Source organism: Schistocerca cancellata, chromosome 2 (genome assembly GCF_023864275.1).
Source record: "Schistocerca cancellata isolate TAMUIC-IGC-003103 chromosome 2, iqSchCanc2.1, whole genome shotgun sequence".
Classification (NCBI taxonomy): domain Eukaryota; kingdom Metazoa; phylum Arthropoda; class Insecta; order Orthoptera; family Acrididae; genus Schistocerca; species Schistocerca cancellata.
Genome location: NC_064627.1, coordinates 418,363,001 through 418,378,098, shown reverse-complemented (window position 1 = coordinate 418,378,098; position 15,098 = coordinate 418,363,001). Strand labels below are relative to the sequence as shown.

At 44.5% G+C, this 15,098-nt stretch overlaps 1 protein-coding gene across 1 annotated transcript in view; it reads left to right on the top strand.

Moving 5' to 3' along the window:
- LOC126161865 (SWI/SNF-related matrix-associated actin-dependent regulator of chromatin subfamily A-like protein 1) overlaps window positions 1-13,159 on the top strand; it is a 162,984-nt gene extending 149,825 nt beyond the window's left edge. Inside the window, exon 13 of the mRNA XM_049917981.1 lies at window positions 12,818-13,159. Within this exon, the coding sequence (XP_049773938.1) occupies window positions 12,818-12,943 (126 nt within the window). The 3' untranslated portion in view covers window positions 12,944-13,159. The remainder of the gene's footprint in view (window positions 1-12,817) is intronic.
- The last annotated feature ends 1,939 nt before the right edge of the window (window positions 13,160-15,098 follow it).

Here is a 15,098-nt window from a genome sequence, read left to right as displayed (position 1 = left end):
GCAGTGCAGTTCCGGTGGAATAAACAAGAAGTGAATAAGGGTTGACAGTGTTACTGCTACTGTGAAGTGTGGTAAAAGCTCTCTGCCTTGTGTAAGATTCAATTCAAAGAGAGTTTTTTACATGAATAAGAACTGACAGGTGCTTGTAAGTTGAAAAATGTAAAAAACTGAAGGAAAATAATACCATGTAATGGGAAAAAGTAGTTTCTCACAGCCTTAAATGTGGTAAACTTGTTGAACCGTGTATGTAGTATGAACATCATGCTGCTTTTAATTGAAGCAAAAAATCTGCTGGAAATTGGATGAACGTGTTTTGTTCACATTTTTTATAATTGATGTAGATGTATGGTGAGTACACTTCAGTAACAAAAAAAGTTTGTTACAATCAAGACGAACAAAAATTTTTTGGGCTTTTTCACTTTTGACTGTATAGTCATTTGCAGTAGCCCATGTAATGAGTGCTGGTCTTAACATGTGCACCTTAATATGTTAGATACTGACCCCTATCACTAGACATCATGCAAGTGAGACTCTTATGTGTAGACTTGTTGGTTCCTTGTATGTATGACATAGTCTTTGGCCAATACCCAGCCCACGATCTATTGCAAATGACTGCCCAGTCAAAATCAGTTGTTGTTGTTGTGGTCTTCAGTCCTGAGACTGGTTTGATGCAACTCTCCATGCTACCCTATCCTGTGCAAGCTTCTTCATCTCCCAGTACTTACTGCAACCTACATCTTTCTCAATCTGCTTAGTGTATTCATCTGTTGGTCTCCCTCTACGATTTTTACCCTCCACGCTGCCCTCCAATGCTAAATTTGTGATCCCTTGATGGCTCAGAACATGTCCTACTAACCGGTCCCTTCTTTTTGTCAAGTTGTGCCACATACTCCTCTTCTCCCCAATTCTATTCAATACTACATCATTAGTTATGTGATCTACCCATCTAATCTTCAGCATTCTTCTGTAGCACCACATTTCGAAAGCTTCTATTCTCTTCTTGTCCAAACTATTTATCGTCCATGTTTCACTTCCATACATGGCTACACTCCATACAAATACTTTCAGAAACGACTTCCTGACACTTAAATCTATACTCGATGTTAACAAATTTCAAAATCAGTAAACCACAGAAATACTAATGCACGTTTTGAATGTAATAGACTTTATTGTTCACAAATCTATATGTGGGAAAATGATGTGAGTGTGTAAACAAGACTGTTGCTTTTCGTTGAGCCTTTGTAAAGTCTAATTTAATCATGAATTCCTTGTGTGTTCTGTTCAAACTGTTGGGCATTGTGGATCATGCAAATCTATACCAGCAGACATTTGCTGTGCAATGAATTTATGAGCTTTAACAATACAAAGGGACATCAACATGTAATTTCTGTAAATATCTTGTATGCTTTCTTGTGTACTTCAGTAGGTATGTTCTTTGTGTATTTCAGTTGCCCCATGCAAGAACCATATTGGTAACTATGACAGCTTCTCAGCATTATGGATATCTTGTGATTTTAAATCATTGCGCTTCTTGGAAAATTCTGACACAGTGCCCAGTTTGTAAATGACATTATTATAAATAACTTTCAGTAATCTCAGACATTTGTTCACTGTAACAGTTAACATCTTATGGAAGAATTTGAATAAAATTCTTACAACTTACAAATTGTAAAACATGCTTGTTTTTGCACTACGTGGATGACATTCAAATTGTGACCACGAAGGGTGGACACATTGTTTCTTTTTCTGCCACACGTAAGTTCTTTCCCTTCAAGATTTAAATGAAGTTGGAAAAGAGTATGAATAGTCATTCAGGCCATCTTAGTGAGAAAAAAATCACATGGTCAGTGGAATATGATCAGAATCAAAAACCTACTATTACTGATTAATGTCCCCCCTGCGGGTCCGGGGTAAGAATAGGCCCGAGGTATTCCTGCCTGTCGTAAGAGGCGACTAAAAGGAGTTTCAACTGTTTCGGCATTCCATGTGATGGTCCCCCTTGGGGTTTGACCTCCTTTTTTCAAAATTCTACAGAAGTACGAGCCTTTTGGGGAAGGACGCCTTACGTGGTGTATCACTGGTCCTCAGTGCACTAAGGCCTTGGCACTCAGCATTGTAATGGCGTTTTAACCACACCCACTATTCCTCAAATTGGGCCTAAATGCCTGATGGGTTGCACAAGTTACGCCCATCGTGCGTCCCCATCTGCACCTACGATCATGATGGACTTTCCATGGCGCCCGAAATCCAGCACGGTAGCCAGCCCATTGTGGTGGGGTCGTCATGTACCCTCTAGGTTGTAGCCCCCTGACAACACAGGGATTGTACTGCCGATACCTGAGCTGCACCCTCCCCACATCGGCCAAGGAGTAGATGCCCGTCTCCTTGGGGCATCAGGACTCCTGGCAACGGTCATCCTGCCAGGTGGCCCTTGCTGAGGCTGGGTGGCGCCCATGGGGAGAGCCCCTGGTCGGAGTGGGTGGTATCGGGGCGGACGTTTCGCAGATGAAACGTCAACATGTATCAGGTCGCTCTGCGGCCGAGTCTTTAAAAAGAAAGGTACTGTCTCTGGTTCTGGTTCTCCTGCCCTTTCCCCCTTGGCCACTCCCTGGGGGGAAGGACAGGCCCGCGGGCTTGGGGCGAAGTACTCCCCCGCTATTTAGTCTGTTCTCGGACTGATGGGGGGACGTTCACCACGTCCAAGCCCATATTCTTTGTCCAGAACATCGAGGACATCTTCGGGGAAATCAAGGCTCTCAGTAAAATGCGTTCGGGGTCCGTTCTTATAAAGACCGCCTCCTCCACACAGTTGTTGGCGCTCCAGGCGTGCGACTGACTAGGGGACATCCCAGTGTCCATTGTCCCGCATCTGGCACTGAATAGGACGCAGGGGGTTATTTTTCATCGGGAACTCCTGCTGCAATCTGATGAGGAGCTCAGGGCCAACCTGGAGCGCCGGGGCGTGCATTTCGTCCGGCGAGTTCAGCGCGGCCCCAAAGACCGTCGCATCAACACCGGAGCCTTTATCCTCGCCTTCGAGGGGGACATTCTCCCGGAGAAGGTAAAGGTGATGTGCTACTGGTGCAACGTGCGGCCTTACGTCCCGCCTCCTATGCGCTGCTTTCAGTGTTTGCGCTTTGGGCACATGTCGTCACGGTGTGAGGCTGAGCCCCTTTGTGGCGATTGTGGACGTCCTCTTCGTGAGGAACATACGTGCACCCCACCACCTCGGTGCGTCAATTGTCCTGGCATCCACTCACCTAGATCTTTAGACTGCCTCGCGTATCAGAAGGAGAAGAAGATTCAAGAATTTAAAACTTTGGATCATCTCTCTTATTCTGAGGCCAGGAAGAAGTATGACCGCCTCCATCCCGTGACGTTGACAACTTCGTTTGCCTCAGTCGTGTCCACTCCTTCCACAGTATCCTCACCCCTATCCTGTCCCCCCTCCACCTCCTCACCCCATCCGGGGTCTATGCCTCCGCCTCCCAAATCCCTCCCTTCCAAATCCTCCTCCCTCGCGGCCCCTGTCCCCTCTGCCCCAGGGGCCACCCTTCCTCCTCCTCCCCCTCCGCCGCCTGAGAAGCGATCCTCTTCTCAGGCGTCCACCGGGGAAATGTTCCGGACCCCGGCTTCCGAGGTCCGGCGTTCCAAAACGGACCCCGCACGTGAGGACCTTCTTCGGGTCCAGCCCAACATCCCTGTGCCTCATCGGTCTTCCAAGAAGGCCTCCAAGAAGAAGTCTTTATCCCCCTCTCCACCCCGGCGCATTTCGTCTGACGCTCCATCCGTGAGTCGCTGCTCCCGGCCGTCCTCAGTTTCGCCAGGACGCTCTGCTGCCAGGCGCTCGAATGGCGTCTCGTCGGCGAATGATGCTGCCCCTCCTACGCAACCCGGGAAAGCGGCCGCAGCTGGCCATGACTCGATGGATCAGGATCCGCCTCCCGCCGGTTGTAGCGTTATTCCCTCGAAACCTGGCCCTCCGCGGCCGTCGAGGTGACCAGCTCTTCACCCGTTTCATTCCCCCTTTTTTCTGACTAGCGATGGCCTTGTTACATTGGAACATAAGAGGTATTCGATCTAATCGGGAGGAATTACAACTGCTCCTCCGCCTGCACTGTCCGCTCGTCCTTGGTCTCCAGGAAACCAAGCTGCGCCCAACTGACCGTATTGCTTTTACCCACTATACCTCGGAGCGGTCTGACCTCACCCCTGTGGACGGTATTCCAGCTCATGGTGGGCTCATGTTGCTCGTTCGGGACGATGTCTATTACCATCCCATCCCATTGACCACCCCACTCCAAGCAATAGCTGTCCGTATTACTCTTTCTGCCTTTACTTTTTCTGTTTGTACCGTCTACACTCCATTGTCATCCGCAGTTAGTTGGGCTGAGATGATGCACCTGATTGTTCAGCTTCCTCCGCCGTTTTTATTGTTTGGCGACTTCAATGCCCATCATCCCCTTTGGGGCTCTCCTGCATCTTGTCAGAGAGGTTCCTTCTTGGCGGATGTCTTCAACCATCTCAATCTTGTCTGCCTCAATTTCTCTCGGACTCTACTCATACCTACTCCCACTTGGACCTCTCAATCTGTTCTACCACTCTTGCCCGTCGGTTTGAGTGAGTGGTATGTCCTTTCTGACACCTATTCGAGCGACCACTTCCCCTGTGTCATTCGTCTCCTGCACCACACCCCATCCCCACGTCCTTCGAGCTGGAACATACCAAAAGCTGACTGGGGACTTTACTCCTCCCTGGCGACCTTTCCGGACCACGATTTTCTCAGTTGTGACAGTCAGGTCGAATACCTCACGGCTGTTATCATCAATGCTGCTGAACGTTCCGTTCCTCGTACTACCTCTTCTTCACGTCGCGTTTCCGTCCCCTGGTGGAATGAGGCTTGTCGAGACGCTATCCGTGCTCGACGACGTGCTTTACGCACCTTTTGCTGCCATCCTACGTTGGCGAATTGTATTGGACACAAACGACTCTGAGCGCAATGTCGTAGAGTCATCAAAGACAGCAAAAAAGCTTGTTGGGCCTCTTTCAACAGCTCCTTTAACAGTTTTACTCCCTCTTCTGTCGTCTGGGGTGGCCTGCGCCGGCTGTCGGGCATTAAGGCCCACTCCTCGGTACCTGGCCTGACTTCAGGTAATGAGGTCCTTGTTGATCCTGTGGATATCTCCAACACCTTCGGCCGCTTTTTCTCGGAGGTTTCAAGCTCCACCCATTACCACCCTGCCTTCCTTCCCAGGAAAGAGGCAGAAGAGGCTCGGCGACCTTCCTTCCACTCACTGAATCTGGAAAATTATAATGCCCCCTTTACTATGCGGGAACTCGAACGTGCACTTGCACTGTCCCGGTCCTCTGCTCCGGGGCCAGATGCCATTCACGTTCAGATGCTGGCACATCTTTCTCTGGCAGGCAAAAGCTTCTTTCTTCGTACCTACAATCGCATCTGGACCGAAGATCAAGTCCCCATGTGTTGGCGTGACGCCGTTGTTGTTCCTATACCCAAACCCAGGAAGGATAGGCACCTTCCGTCTAGTTACCGCCCCATTTCTCTTACAAGCTGTGTCTGTAAGGTGATGGAGCGCATGGTTAACGCTCGGTTAGTTTGGATTCTTGAATCTTGACGGCTACTTACTAATGTTCAATGTGGCTTTCGTCGCCGCCGCTCCGCTGTTGACCACCTTGTGACCTTGTCAACATTCGTCATGAACAACTTTTTGCGAAAGCGCCAAACGGTAGCCGTGTTCTTCGATTTGGAGAAGGCTTATGATACCTGTTGGAGAGGAGGTATCCTCCGCACTATGCACAGGTGGGGTCTACGCGGTCGCCTGCCCCTTTTTATTGATTCCTTTTTAACAGATCGAAAGTTTAGGGTACGTGTGGGTTCCATATTGTCCGACGTCTTCCTCCAGGAGAACGGAGTGCCTCAGGGCTCCGTCTTGAGCGTAGCCCTTTTTGCCATAGCGATCAATCCAATTATGGATTGCATTCCACCTAATGTCTCAGGCTTTCTTTTTGTCGATGACTTCGCGATCTACTGCAGTGCCCAGCGAACATGCCTCCTGGAGCGCTGCCTTCAGCGTTGTCTAGACAGCCTATACTCATGGAGTGTGGCAAATGGCTTCTGGTTCTCCGAAGAGAAGACGGTTTGCATCAACTTTTGGCGATATAAAGCGTTCCTTCCGCCATCCTTACATCTCGGTCCCGTTGTTCTCCCATTCGTGGAAACAACTAAGTTTCTAGGGCTCACACTGGACAGGAAACTTTGTTGGTCTCCGCACGTCTCTTATTTGGCGTTCCCTTAATGTCCTCAGAGTTCTTAGTGGTTCATCTTGGGGAGCGGATTGCACTGTCCTGCTTCGCTTGTATTGGTCCATAGCCCGATCAAAGCTGGATTATGGGAGCCTCGTCTACTCGTCTGCTCGGCCATCCCTCTTACACCGTCTCAACTCCATCCACCATAGGGGGTTACGTCTTGTGACCGGAGTATTCTACACTAGTCCCGTCGAGAGTCTTTATGCTGAAGCTGCCGAATTACCATTGACCTACCGGCGCGACATACTGCTTTGTCGGTATGCCTGCCAGCTGTTGTCAATGCCCGACCACCCCTCTTATCAGTCCTTCTTCGCCGATTCTCTCGACCGTCAGTATGGGTTCTATGTGTCTGCCCTGCTGCCCCCTGGAGTCCGCTTTCATCGCCTGCTTCGACAATTGGATTTTGCCCTCTCTACCACCTTCAGAGAGGGTGAGAGCCCAACACCACCTTGGCTCTAGGCTCCGGTTCATGTTTATCTCGACCTCAGCTCGCTCCCGAAGGAGGGTACTCCGGCTGCAGTGTATTGCTCACGGTTTGTCGAACTTCGTGCGCAACTTGCCAGTCACACCTTTATTTACACTGATGGCTCCAAAACTGACGATCGTGTCGGCTGTGTCTTTGTCGTCGGGGCCGTCACCTTTAAATACCGGCTCCTCGACCAGTGTTCCAGCTTTACGGCCGAGCTTTTTGCTCTCCATCAGGCCGTTCAGTATGCCCGCCGCCACCGCCATTCATCGTATGTACTCTGCTCTGATTCACTCAGCGCTCTTCAGAGCCTTGGAGCTCCATATCCGGTCCATCCCTTGGTGCAACGGATCCAGCAGTCCCTCCATTCTTTTGCTGAGGGTGGCTCTCCTGTCAGCTTTCTGTGGGTTCCCGGCCATGTAGGAGTGCCTGGGAATGAGGCTGCTGATGCTGCAGCCAAGGCTGCAGTCCTCCTGCCTCGGCCAGCCTCCCATTGTGTCCCTTCATCTGACGTTAGTGGGGTTGTTTGTAAGAGGCTTGTGTCCTTGTGGTGGGATACTTGGTCCTCACTTCAAGGAAACAAGCTCCGGGCAGTAAAACCGTTCCCAACTGCTTGGACAACCTTCTCCCGACCATCTCAGCGAGAAGAGGTCCTTCTGACCAGGTTGCGGATTGGGCATTGCCGGTTTAGCCACCGCTACCTGCTCTCCGGTGACCCAGCCCCGCAGTGCCCTTGTGGTCATGCATTAGCAGTGCGCCATGTTTTATTGTCATGTCCCCGTTTTAGTCAATCTCGTGTTGTCCTGTGTCTGCCATCTACTTTACATGATATTTTAGCGGATGACGCTCGAGCAGCTGCTCGTGTTTTTCGTTTCATTACTTTGACTGGATTGCCCAAAGACATCTAACTCTTTCACTTATTTTATCTGCATCTTTGTAAGAACTTTCTGGTTCCCCCCCCCCCCCCCCCCCCTCTTGAGTTTTACTAGATTCTATGTGCTCTAACAATTGTGACTGGGCGCTAATGACCTCAGTAGTTGAGCGCCCTTAAACCCCAAACAAAAAAAAACAAACAAAAAAAATTACTGATTAATGTTCATAAACCGTAAACTACCAAAACCATAAGTAGCACAGCAATGTACTGTGGTCTCCTGGCATGCATTGTGTCCATCTGGGAACTTAAATTAGGACAGTCTTTTGGCAGATTAGTGTTCTGAAGTAAATACCTCTTGTATATTTCAAGTGAAACATGTCCACTGAGGTGAGAAGCAAGAGGAAATTGATGCCGCTTTGCGAACATCTGTATTGAGCCACACAGTAGGTCAGGTGCATGCACATAGTTCATGGCTTGTTATCTCCTGACTACCCTTCATCATGTGGGAACTGTGAAAGTTCTGTGAGATTTTTCTGAAGTTAAAAACATATTGTTGAACTTGAAAAGAATGGCATGTGATGTGTGTAACCCCCCCCCCCTCCCCACCCAACACACACACACACACACACACACACACACTGGCAGACGTAAGATAGCAGGTAGGACAAATCTTTAGAAAATTTCAACATTTGCTGGGGGCAGAATTTCATTGGAGAGACTAACGTGTTCTTTATTATCAATTATCTTCATTGGGGGTTTATTATTATCTTATTTGTTGAAATAAAGAAAATGACAATTCACTTTTAGGCAAAGTTAATTATAAATCCTGTACCAGTGATTATAATTCATGTTCATTTTCTTCATTATGGTTTTGCTATACACTGAGGTGACAAAAATTATGGGATACCTCCTAATATAATGTTGGACCTCCTTTTGCCTGGCATAGTGCAATAGCTTGATGCTGCATGGACTCCACAATTGTAGAAAAATTGAGCCATGATGCCTCTTTAGCCACCCATAATTGAGGAGCTTCCCCCCCCCCCCCCCCCTCACCCCCCCACCCCTTCCAAAACACAATATACGCAAAAGTTTTAAAATTGAGTTAGGTGTGTTAATGGCAAAATGTTGACCTTTCACCTAAACCCCTGGACCAAGTTTTAGCAAAAGTTGACTATACTGCTGTGTATATGAACACTCCAAATCACAAGGTTTTAGAAAAACACGATATATGCATTCCTACAATTATAAAAAAGTTGACAAATGCAATATAATCATTCTCTCATGTCGTGGGTCTCTTTCTGCTGCAAGCAGTTACCAGAAATGGAGTATACTGATTGCTTCAAGTGATATTACTCATTGTTGTAACAATATTTATTGGTGGGTATAGTGTTGCAACCAGACTTCCTTGTCATCAAAACACCTGCAGGTTACTTTTAGATAAGTATTCACTTGACGCTCATGTGTATGTCTACAAAGAAGTATTGCAAGCGGAAACAGAATAGATGATGGTTCTTGTGATTATAAAAATGGTATACAGGTCAAAGAATGTTGTGGTGGGAGAAAATCCTGATTCATGAAGAGCTTACATTGACCTGCTACGCAAAGCAAAAAGTTTAAAAAGAAATCCATCATTAAATGCAATCATGGACTTGAGGTTTCGCCTTCAAAAGCTACAGGAATGAAAGAATGCAAAGCTGCTGAACTCTGCTATGAAGATATTTCCCACTTTCATCATCACATAACATCGTTAAATAAAGTGGATCAAGATAAGTTTCTGTTAAAATTTCTTAATATTTCTTCACTTCAGTGCAGAGTAGTGGACACCCAGAATGAAAAAAAGAAGAAAACAGTGAGAATGAAGTATACCATTAGAAAAAGGAATGATGAAGTGGTGCCTGTTCGTGCTGCCAAGGAGTATCTGGCATGTTGAAGGACAGGTTAACCTATCCACTTGAAGGTTCTATGAAGGAGAAAGGTTGCCAAGGGAAAGGAGAAGAGGTGACAGAACAAGAAAGGATCCTAAAGAGGTAACTGCTGCCATTAAGAATGAAGAAGAAGAAGAAGAAGAAGGAGAAGGAGAAGGAGAAGGAGAAGGAGAATGAACTACGAACGAGACACAGATTACATAAATTCATGCAAAGTGGTTTTATGATATAATGAAGGAAGATAATCCTACTGTCATTAAGATTTGCTTTGACATGCAACAAAACCTGCCTGTTCCAAAACTATCAGTCAGTGAGGTTTCCTATGCTAGACAAGTATGGTTATACAATCTGTGCATTAAGACCCATGTTATTTTAACCGGGGACCTAGAAACGATGGAGAGGCTCAGTCGCCGCCGCAGTTGCAGTGGTCCACAACCCCACGACGACTACTGCAGTCCACTTCACCCCTCCGCCGCCCCACACCAAACCCAGGGTTATTGTGCGGTTCAGCACCTGGTGGACACCCCAGGGAACGTCTCACACCAAAAGTGTCTAACCCCTATGTTTGGGTGGTAGAGTAATGGCGGTGTACGCGTACATGGAGAACTCGTTTGCGCAGCAATCGCCTACATAGTGTAGCTGAGGCGGAATAAGGGGAACCAGCCTGCATTCGCCGAGGCAGATGGAAAACCGCCTAAAAACCATCCACAGACTGGCTGGCTCATCGGGCCTCAACATAAATCCATCGGGCGGATTCGTGCCAAAGACCGGCACTCCTTCCCACCCGGAAAGCTGTGTGTTAGACCTCATGGCCAACTGGGCAGGCATTATGACCCATGCCAAGGAACAAAAAAGGAAAAGCATCATTTTCTACACCTGGTTGGAGACAGAATCTTCTGCACTCAAGTTGCTTTGGTTGCATTCATGCCATCATTTGATTGTTTTCTATCTCCCATTCAATAATATTTGTCACTTCATTCCTGTTCGTGGCCATAGCTATGTGATTCCAGGCAAAGTGTATGGTAGAATTGAGAAGTCTTACAGAAAAACAAAAAGCATCTTGTGTCCTAAAGAATATCATGATATTTTAGAAGCTCTTGGTACTCTCAGAGTTCTAAACACAGACTGGAGTGTTAAAAATCTAAAACGTAGTGGAGACAAAGTACTAACATCCAAGCTATCATTCAAAATGTACAGTCAGTGTGTCATCTCACACAAGAAAGCAAAGAAGATAATTAATGTGCGAGTAAGTCATACGTACACTGGAGATCCAATGCAAGTTGACACCCTGAGATGGAAGAAACCATTCCATCCTACAGTATTAACATCCACCTTTTTAGCAAAGGAAAGAAGGAAGATGTTTCTGCCCTGCTAAAATATTTTGAAATTCCAGAGGGTACAAAGTTTTACAAAGATGTTCTAGACAAATAATGTATCAGTGCAACAGGAAAAACTTGACAATAACAATATGATTGTAACACACAATACTTTGTGTGTTATTCATTTCGTACTTTGTGTAGTATTGATAATAATGGTATAACATAACAATTATGTTAAAATAGTTATCACTGCTATTATCATATTATGCCACTGTATTTGTACTGTTATTGTTTGTGATCTCAACAAAGCCAGAAACTGTAAATTAAAAAACTGCTATATGTAATAATATATGCAAGAATATGCATTTTACAACGATGCAGACATATAATAAACACTACAGCACATAAAAATATTACTTGTGAGAAAAAAATACACTGAATTAAAGAAAGCAACGAAACTGATACTGGCAAAAAAAAAAAAAAAAAAAAAAAAAAAAACACCTGTAAAAATTGCTTCGTAGTATACTGTTACAAAAATTAAATTTTAAAATTTTAATATACTTAATTATAATGCTGTATTAATGTCAGTGAGATCTAGTGGCAGTATAAAAATTCAAATGCTCAAATATATCTGTCTGGGTTGAAAACACACACACATTTTATGAAAAACTGTATCTGTTGCATATATCAAGTTTTGAAGAAACACTCCTCAATTGCTAAAGTGTTGCCAGTGCAGGATTTTGTGCACAAACTGACCTCTTGATTATGCCCCATAAATATTTAGTGGGATTCTGTCAGATGATGTGGATGGCCAAACAATTTGCTCGAATTGCCCAGAATGCTCTTCAAAAATCAGTCACGAATAGTTGTGGGCCAGTGACATGGCACATTGTCAGCCACAAAAACTCTTATCATTGTTTGGGAACATTAAGTCCATGAATGGTTGCAGATGGTCTGAGACTAGCCGAATATAAACATTTCCAGTCAGTGATAGGTTCAGCTGGACCAGAGGGCCCAGTCCATTCCATATGAACACAGCCCACACAGCTTGCACAGTACTTTGTTGACAGCTTCATGGGGCCTGCACCACACTCAAACCCTGCCATCAGCTCTTACCAACTGAAATCAGGACTCATCTGACCAATCTACAGTTTTCCAGTCATGTAGGATCCAACCGATATGGTCACGAGCACTGCAGGCAATGTTGTGCAAAGGCACTCGCTTTGGTCATCTGGTGCTATAGCCCATTAACGCCAAATTTTGTCACACTCTCCTAATGGATACTTTCGTTGTATGTTCCACATTGATTTCTGTGGTTATTTCACACAATATTGCTTGTCCGCTAGCACTGAGAACTCTACTCAAACACTGCTGCTCTCAGTTGTTAAGTGAAGGCTGTTGGCCACTGTGTTGTCCGTGGTGGCAGGTAGTGCCTGAAATTCGGTATTCCCAGCACACTCATGACACTGTGGATCTCAGAATACTGAATTCCATAATTATTTACAAAATGGAATGTCCCATACATCCATATCCAGCTACCATTCCCTGTTCAGAGTCTGTTGATTACCATTATGTGGCAATAATCACATCGGAAACGTTTTAACGTGAATCGTCTGAGGACAGATGACAGCTACGCCAATGCACTGCCCTTTTATATCTTGTGTACACAATACTACCACCATCTGTTATGTGCATATCACTATCCCATGACTTCTGTCACCTCGGTGTGTGTGCAGCCTGTAATATAGGTGCAGAATGCCTTACGATAAGATTTTGAATTGAGTTTCACTATTGTGATGTGTCTCTCTCTCTCTATTTTGATGTTTACTTAAAATTTCCAAGAACTTTTATTGAACTTGTCTCTTAAAGAAATGAAAACTCAAAAAGCTTTCTTGTTTATTAACAGGATAAAACACAGAGTACCTTGGAGGATTTCTTTGATGAACTGAATGACAGCAGCGACAACCTTCTTGCAGATGCTGTGGAGGAAATGGAGTTCAAAGAGGATATTTGTTGTGGTGCTACAGTTTGAAAGGAGTAATAAAGATGTGACTTGATTAATGCATGCAAATGTATTTTTATATGAAACTCTTTTTAAAAATATATCATTTAATTTACATGTAAATAATTTTGTCTTTATGTACAAAATTTTGGCATTTACATGAATACTGATGTTTAGCCATGTGATAAACTTAAAAACCTCTCTGTTATACTGCTGTGGAACTGTTAAAGAGCTGATTTATTTTCAAGCTGCAGATTTTATTTGCTTAAGGTGTGGAGAAACTGATTTTCCCATATACTGATAGTATGTGTGACATAAACAGGAATATTGAAAACAGCAGTTGAGGTTTACACCACAAAATCTGACCAGTGACCCACTTTGTGGGGATTAATGTTAAATTCATTGACCGATGGGGAGAAGGCAGAGAAGGGAAGCTGTCATTAACCTGAAAGCTGGTTTGAATCCCACAGTGCATGGTCCTATTTTAGGTGGTATGCTGTTGCCTTCCTTGAAGATTCGAATTGTCTTACCCAGCCAATTATAAGGGGGCCTACAATTTAACATGGACTCAGGACTGTGGTGCAACTTGGCATTTTTCACATTAGCAAATACTGCCAGAGGTGAAAGGATTGATGACAGGGGACTGAACACGTGACATTTGGATCTGTAATCTGGTACTATATCACTGAGCTACTATCAGCATCTTTCCTGGTTTTTGTGCTGTGTCACAGCCAGGCAAAGATTAATGTTATTATCAGAAGTTTGAACCTGTGTGTGGTGCAGCACCCCACATGCTATATTCATGTGGCTTCAGTATAAGAGAGCAGTACATTTGGCACCAGTCAGGTTGGAGGCTTATATCTCTAACTTGAATGGTAGTTTATTTTAGTTATATGTGCCATGAGTAATTTGTACATTACAACATAACATATCAACAAAAATAATCCATTTTTGAAAATGTAATGTAATTGGATAAAAAATCTACACACCAAGCAGCGCAGCAGAACACAAATATAAAAGGTATTAAAGCTGCAAGCTTTTGGAGCCAATGGCTCCTCGTTCTGGCAGGAAGGTTTAAGGGAAAAGAAGTGGGGTGAATGAAAAGGACTGGTGAGCTTTAGGAAAAGGGGTAGAGTTTGCAAAAGTTGTCCAGAACCCCGGGCCAGGGGAGACTTAGTGGATGCAATGAGAAGGAAAGACTGATTTTTGGGGCTGCACAGGATGGGATTTGAAAACCTCAATTTCTGTGGAATAAATGGTGTTGCCCAGAGAAACTTTTGTTCATCAGTTATCTTTCAAATTTAGTCTTTCTGTCTGTCATGCATATTCGTTCATTAGATAACAGATTCAAAATTTGTGACCTAACTCACTTGTAATTAATAATAATCCACACCAGTTATTCTCTTGTTGTAGTAATTTAAATTCTATTATTCCTTCCAAATTTAGAACAACTTTTTTGAGAGAATTTTGTGATGCTTTAGTTAGACTCTGAAACAGTTCAAACAGTTGTCTATAAGGTACTACAAAGAAGCATTGTAGATTATTCATACTGCTAGTTTTGAGCAATGAGTACTTTATTTCTTTAAGCTTAGTTATTCTGCAACATAATTTCAAAGAACATTATTTGATGAAAATAATCAAACTACTTTTTACATCTCTTCCAGACTTGCAATGACACAAAGTCGATTAACTGAGTTAAGAAGCTCTAAAATGAGTTACTTTCTATCGGTATTCTAACAGATAGAGGCTATTGGGCACAGACTAGGGATCTAAGAGAAGACTAGAGGATGTTGATAGATATGGGAGCAACTAACAGCCTGGCCAAGAATAGAGAATACAATGTCAAAGAGAATGGCCTATTAATGCAGTCAGCATGGATCTAGAAAACATCGTTCTTGTGAAACACAGCTAGCTTTTCACTTGCAAGGATTTCAGATTTATTCTGTATTTTTAGATTTCCAGAAGGCTTTTGACACCGTACCTCACAAGCAGCTTGTAATCTCATTGTGTACTTATGGGATATCATCTCAGTTATGTGACTGGATTTATGATTTCCTGTCAGAGAGGTCACAGTTCGTACCAACTGATGGAGGAAAACAGAAGTGAATTCTGATGCTCCCCAAGGTAGTATTAGAGGCCCCTGTTGTTCCGTATCTGTAAAAATTATTTAGGAGACAATCTGATC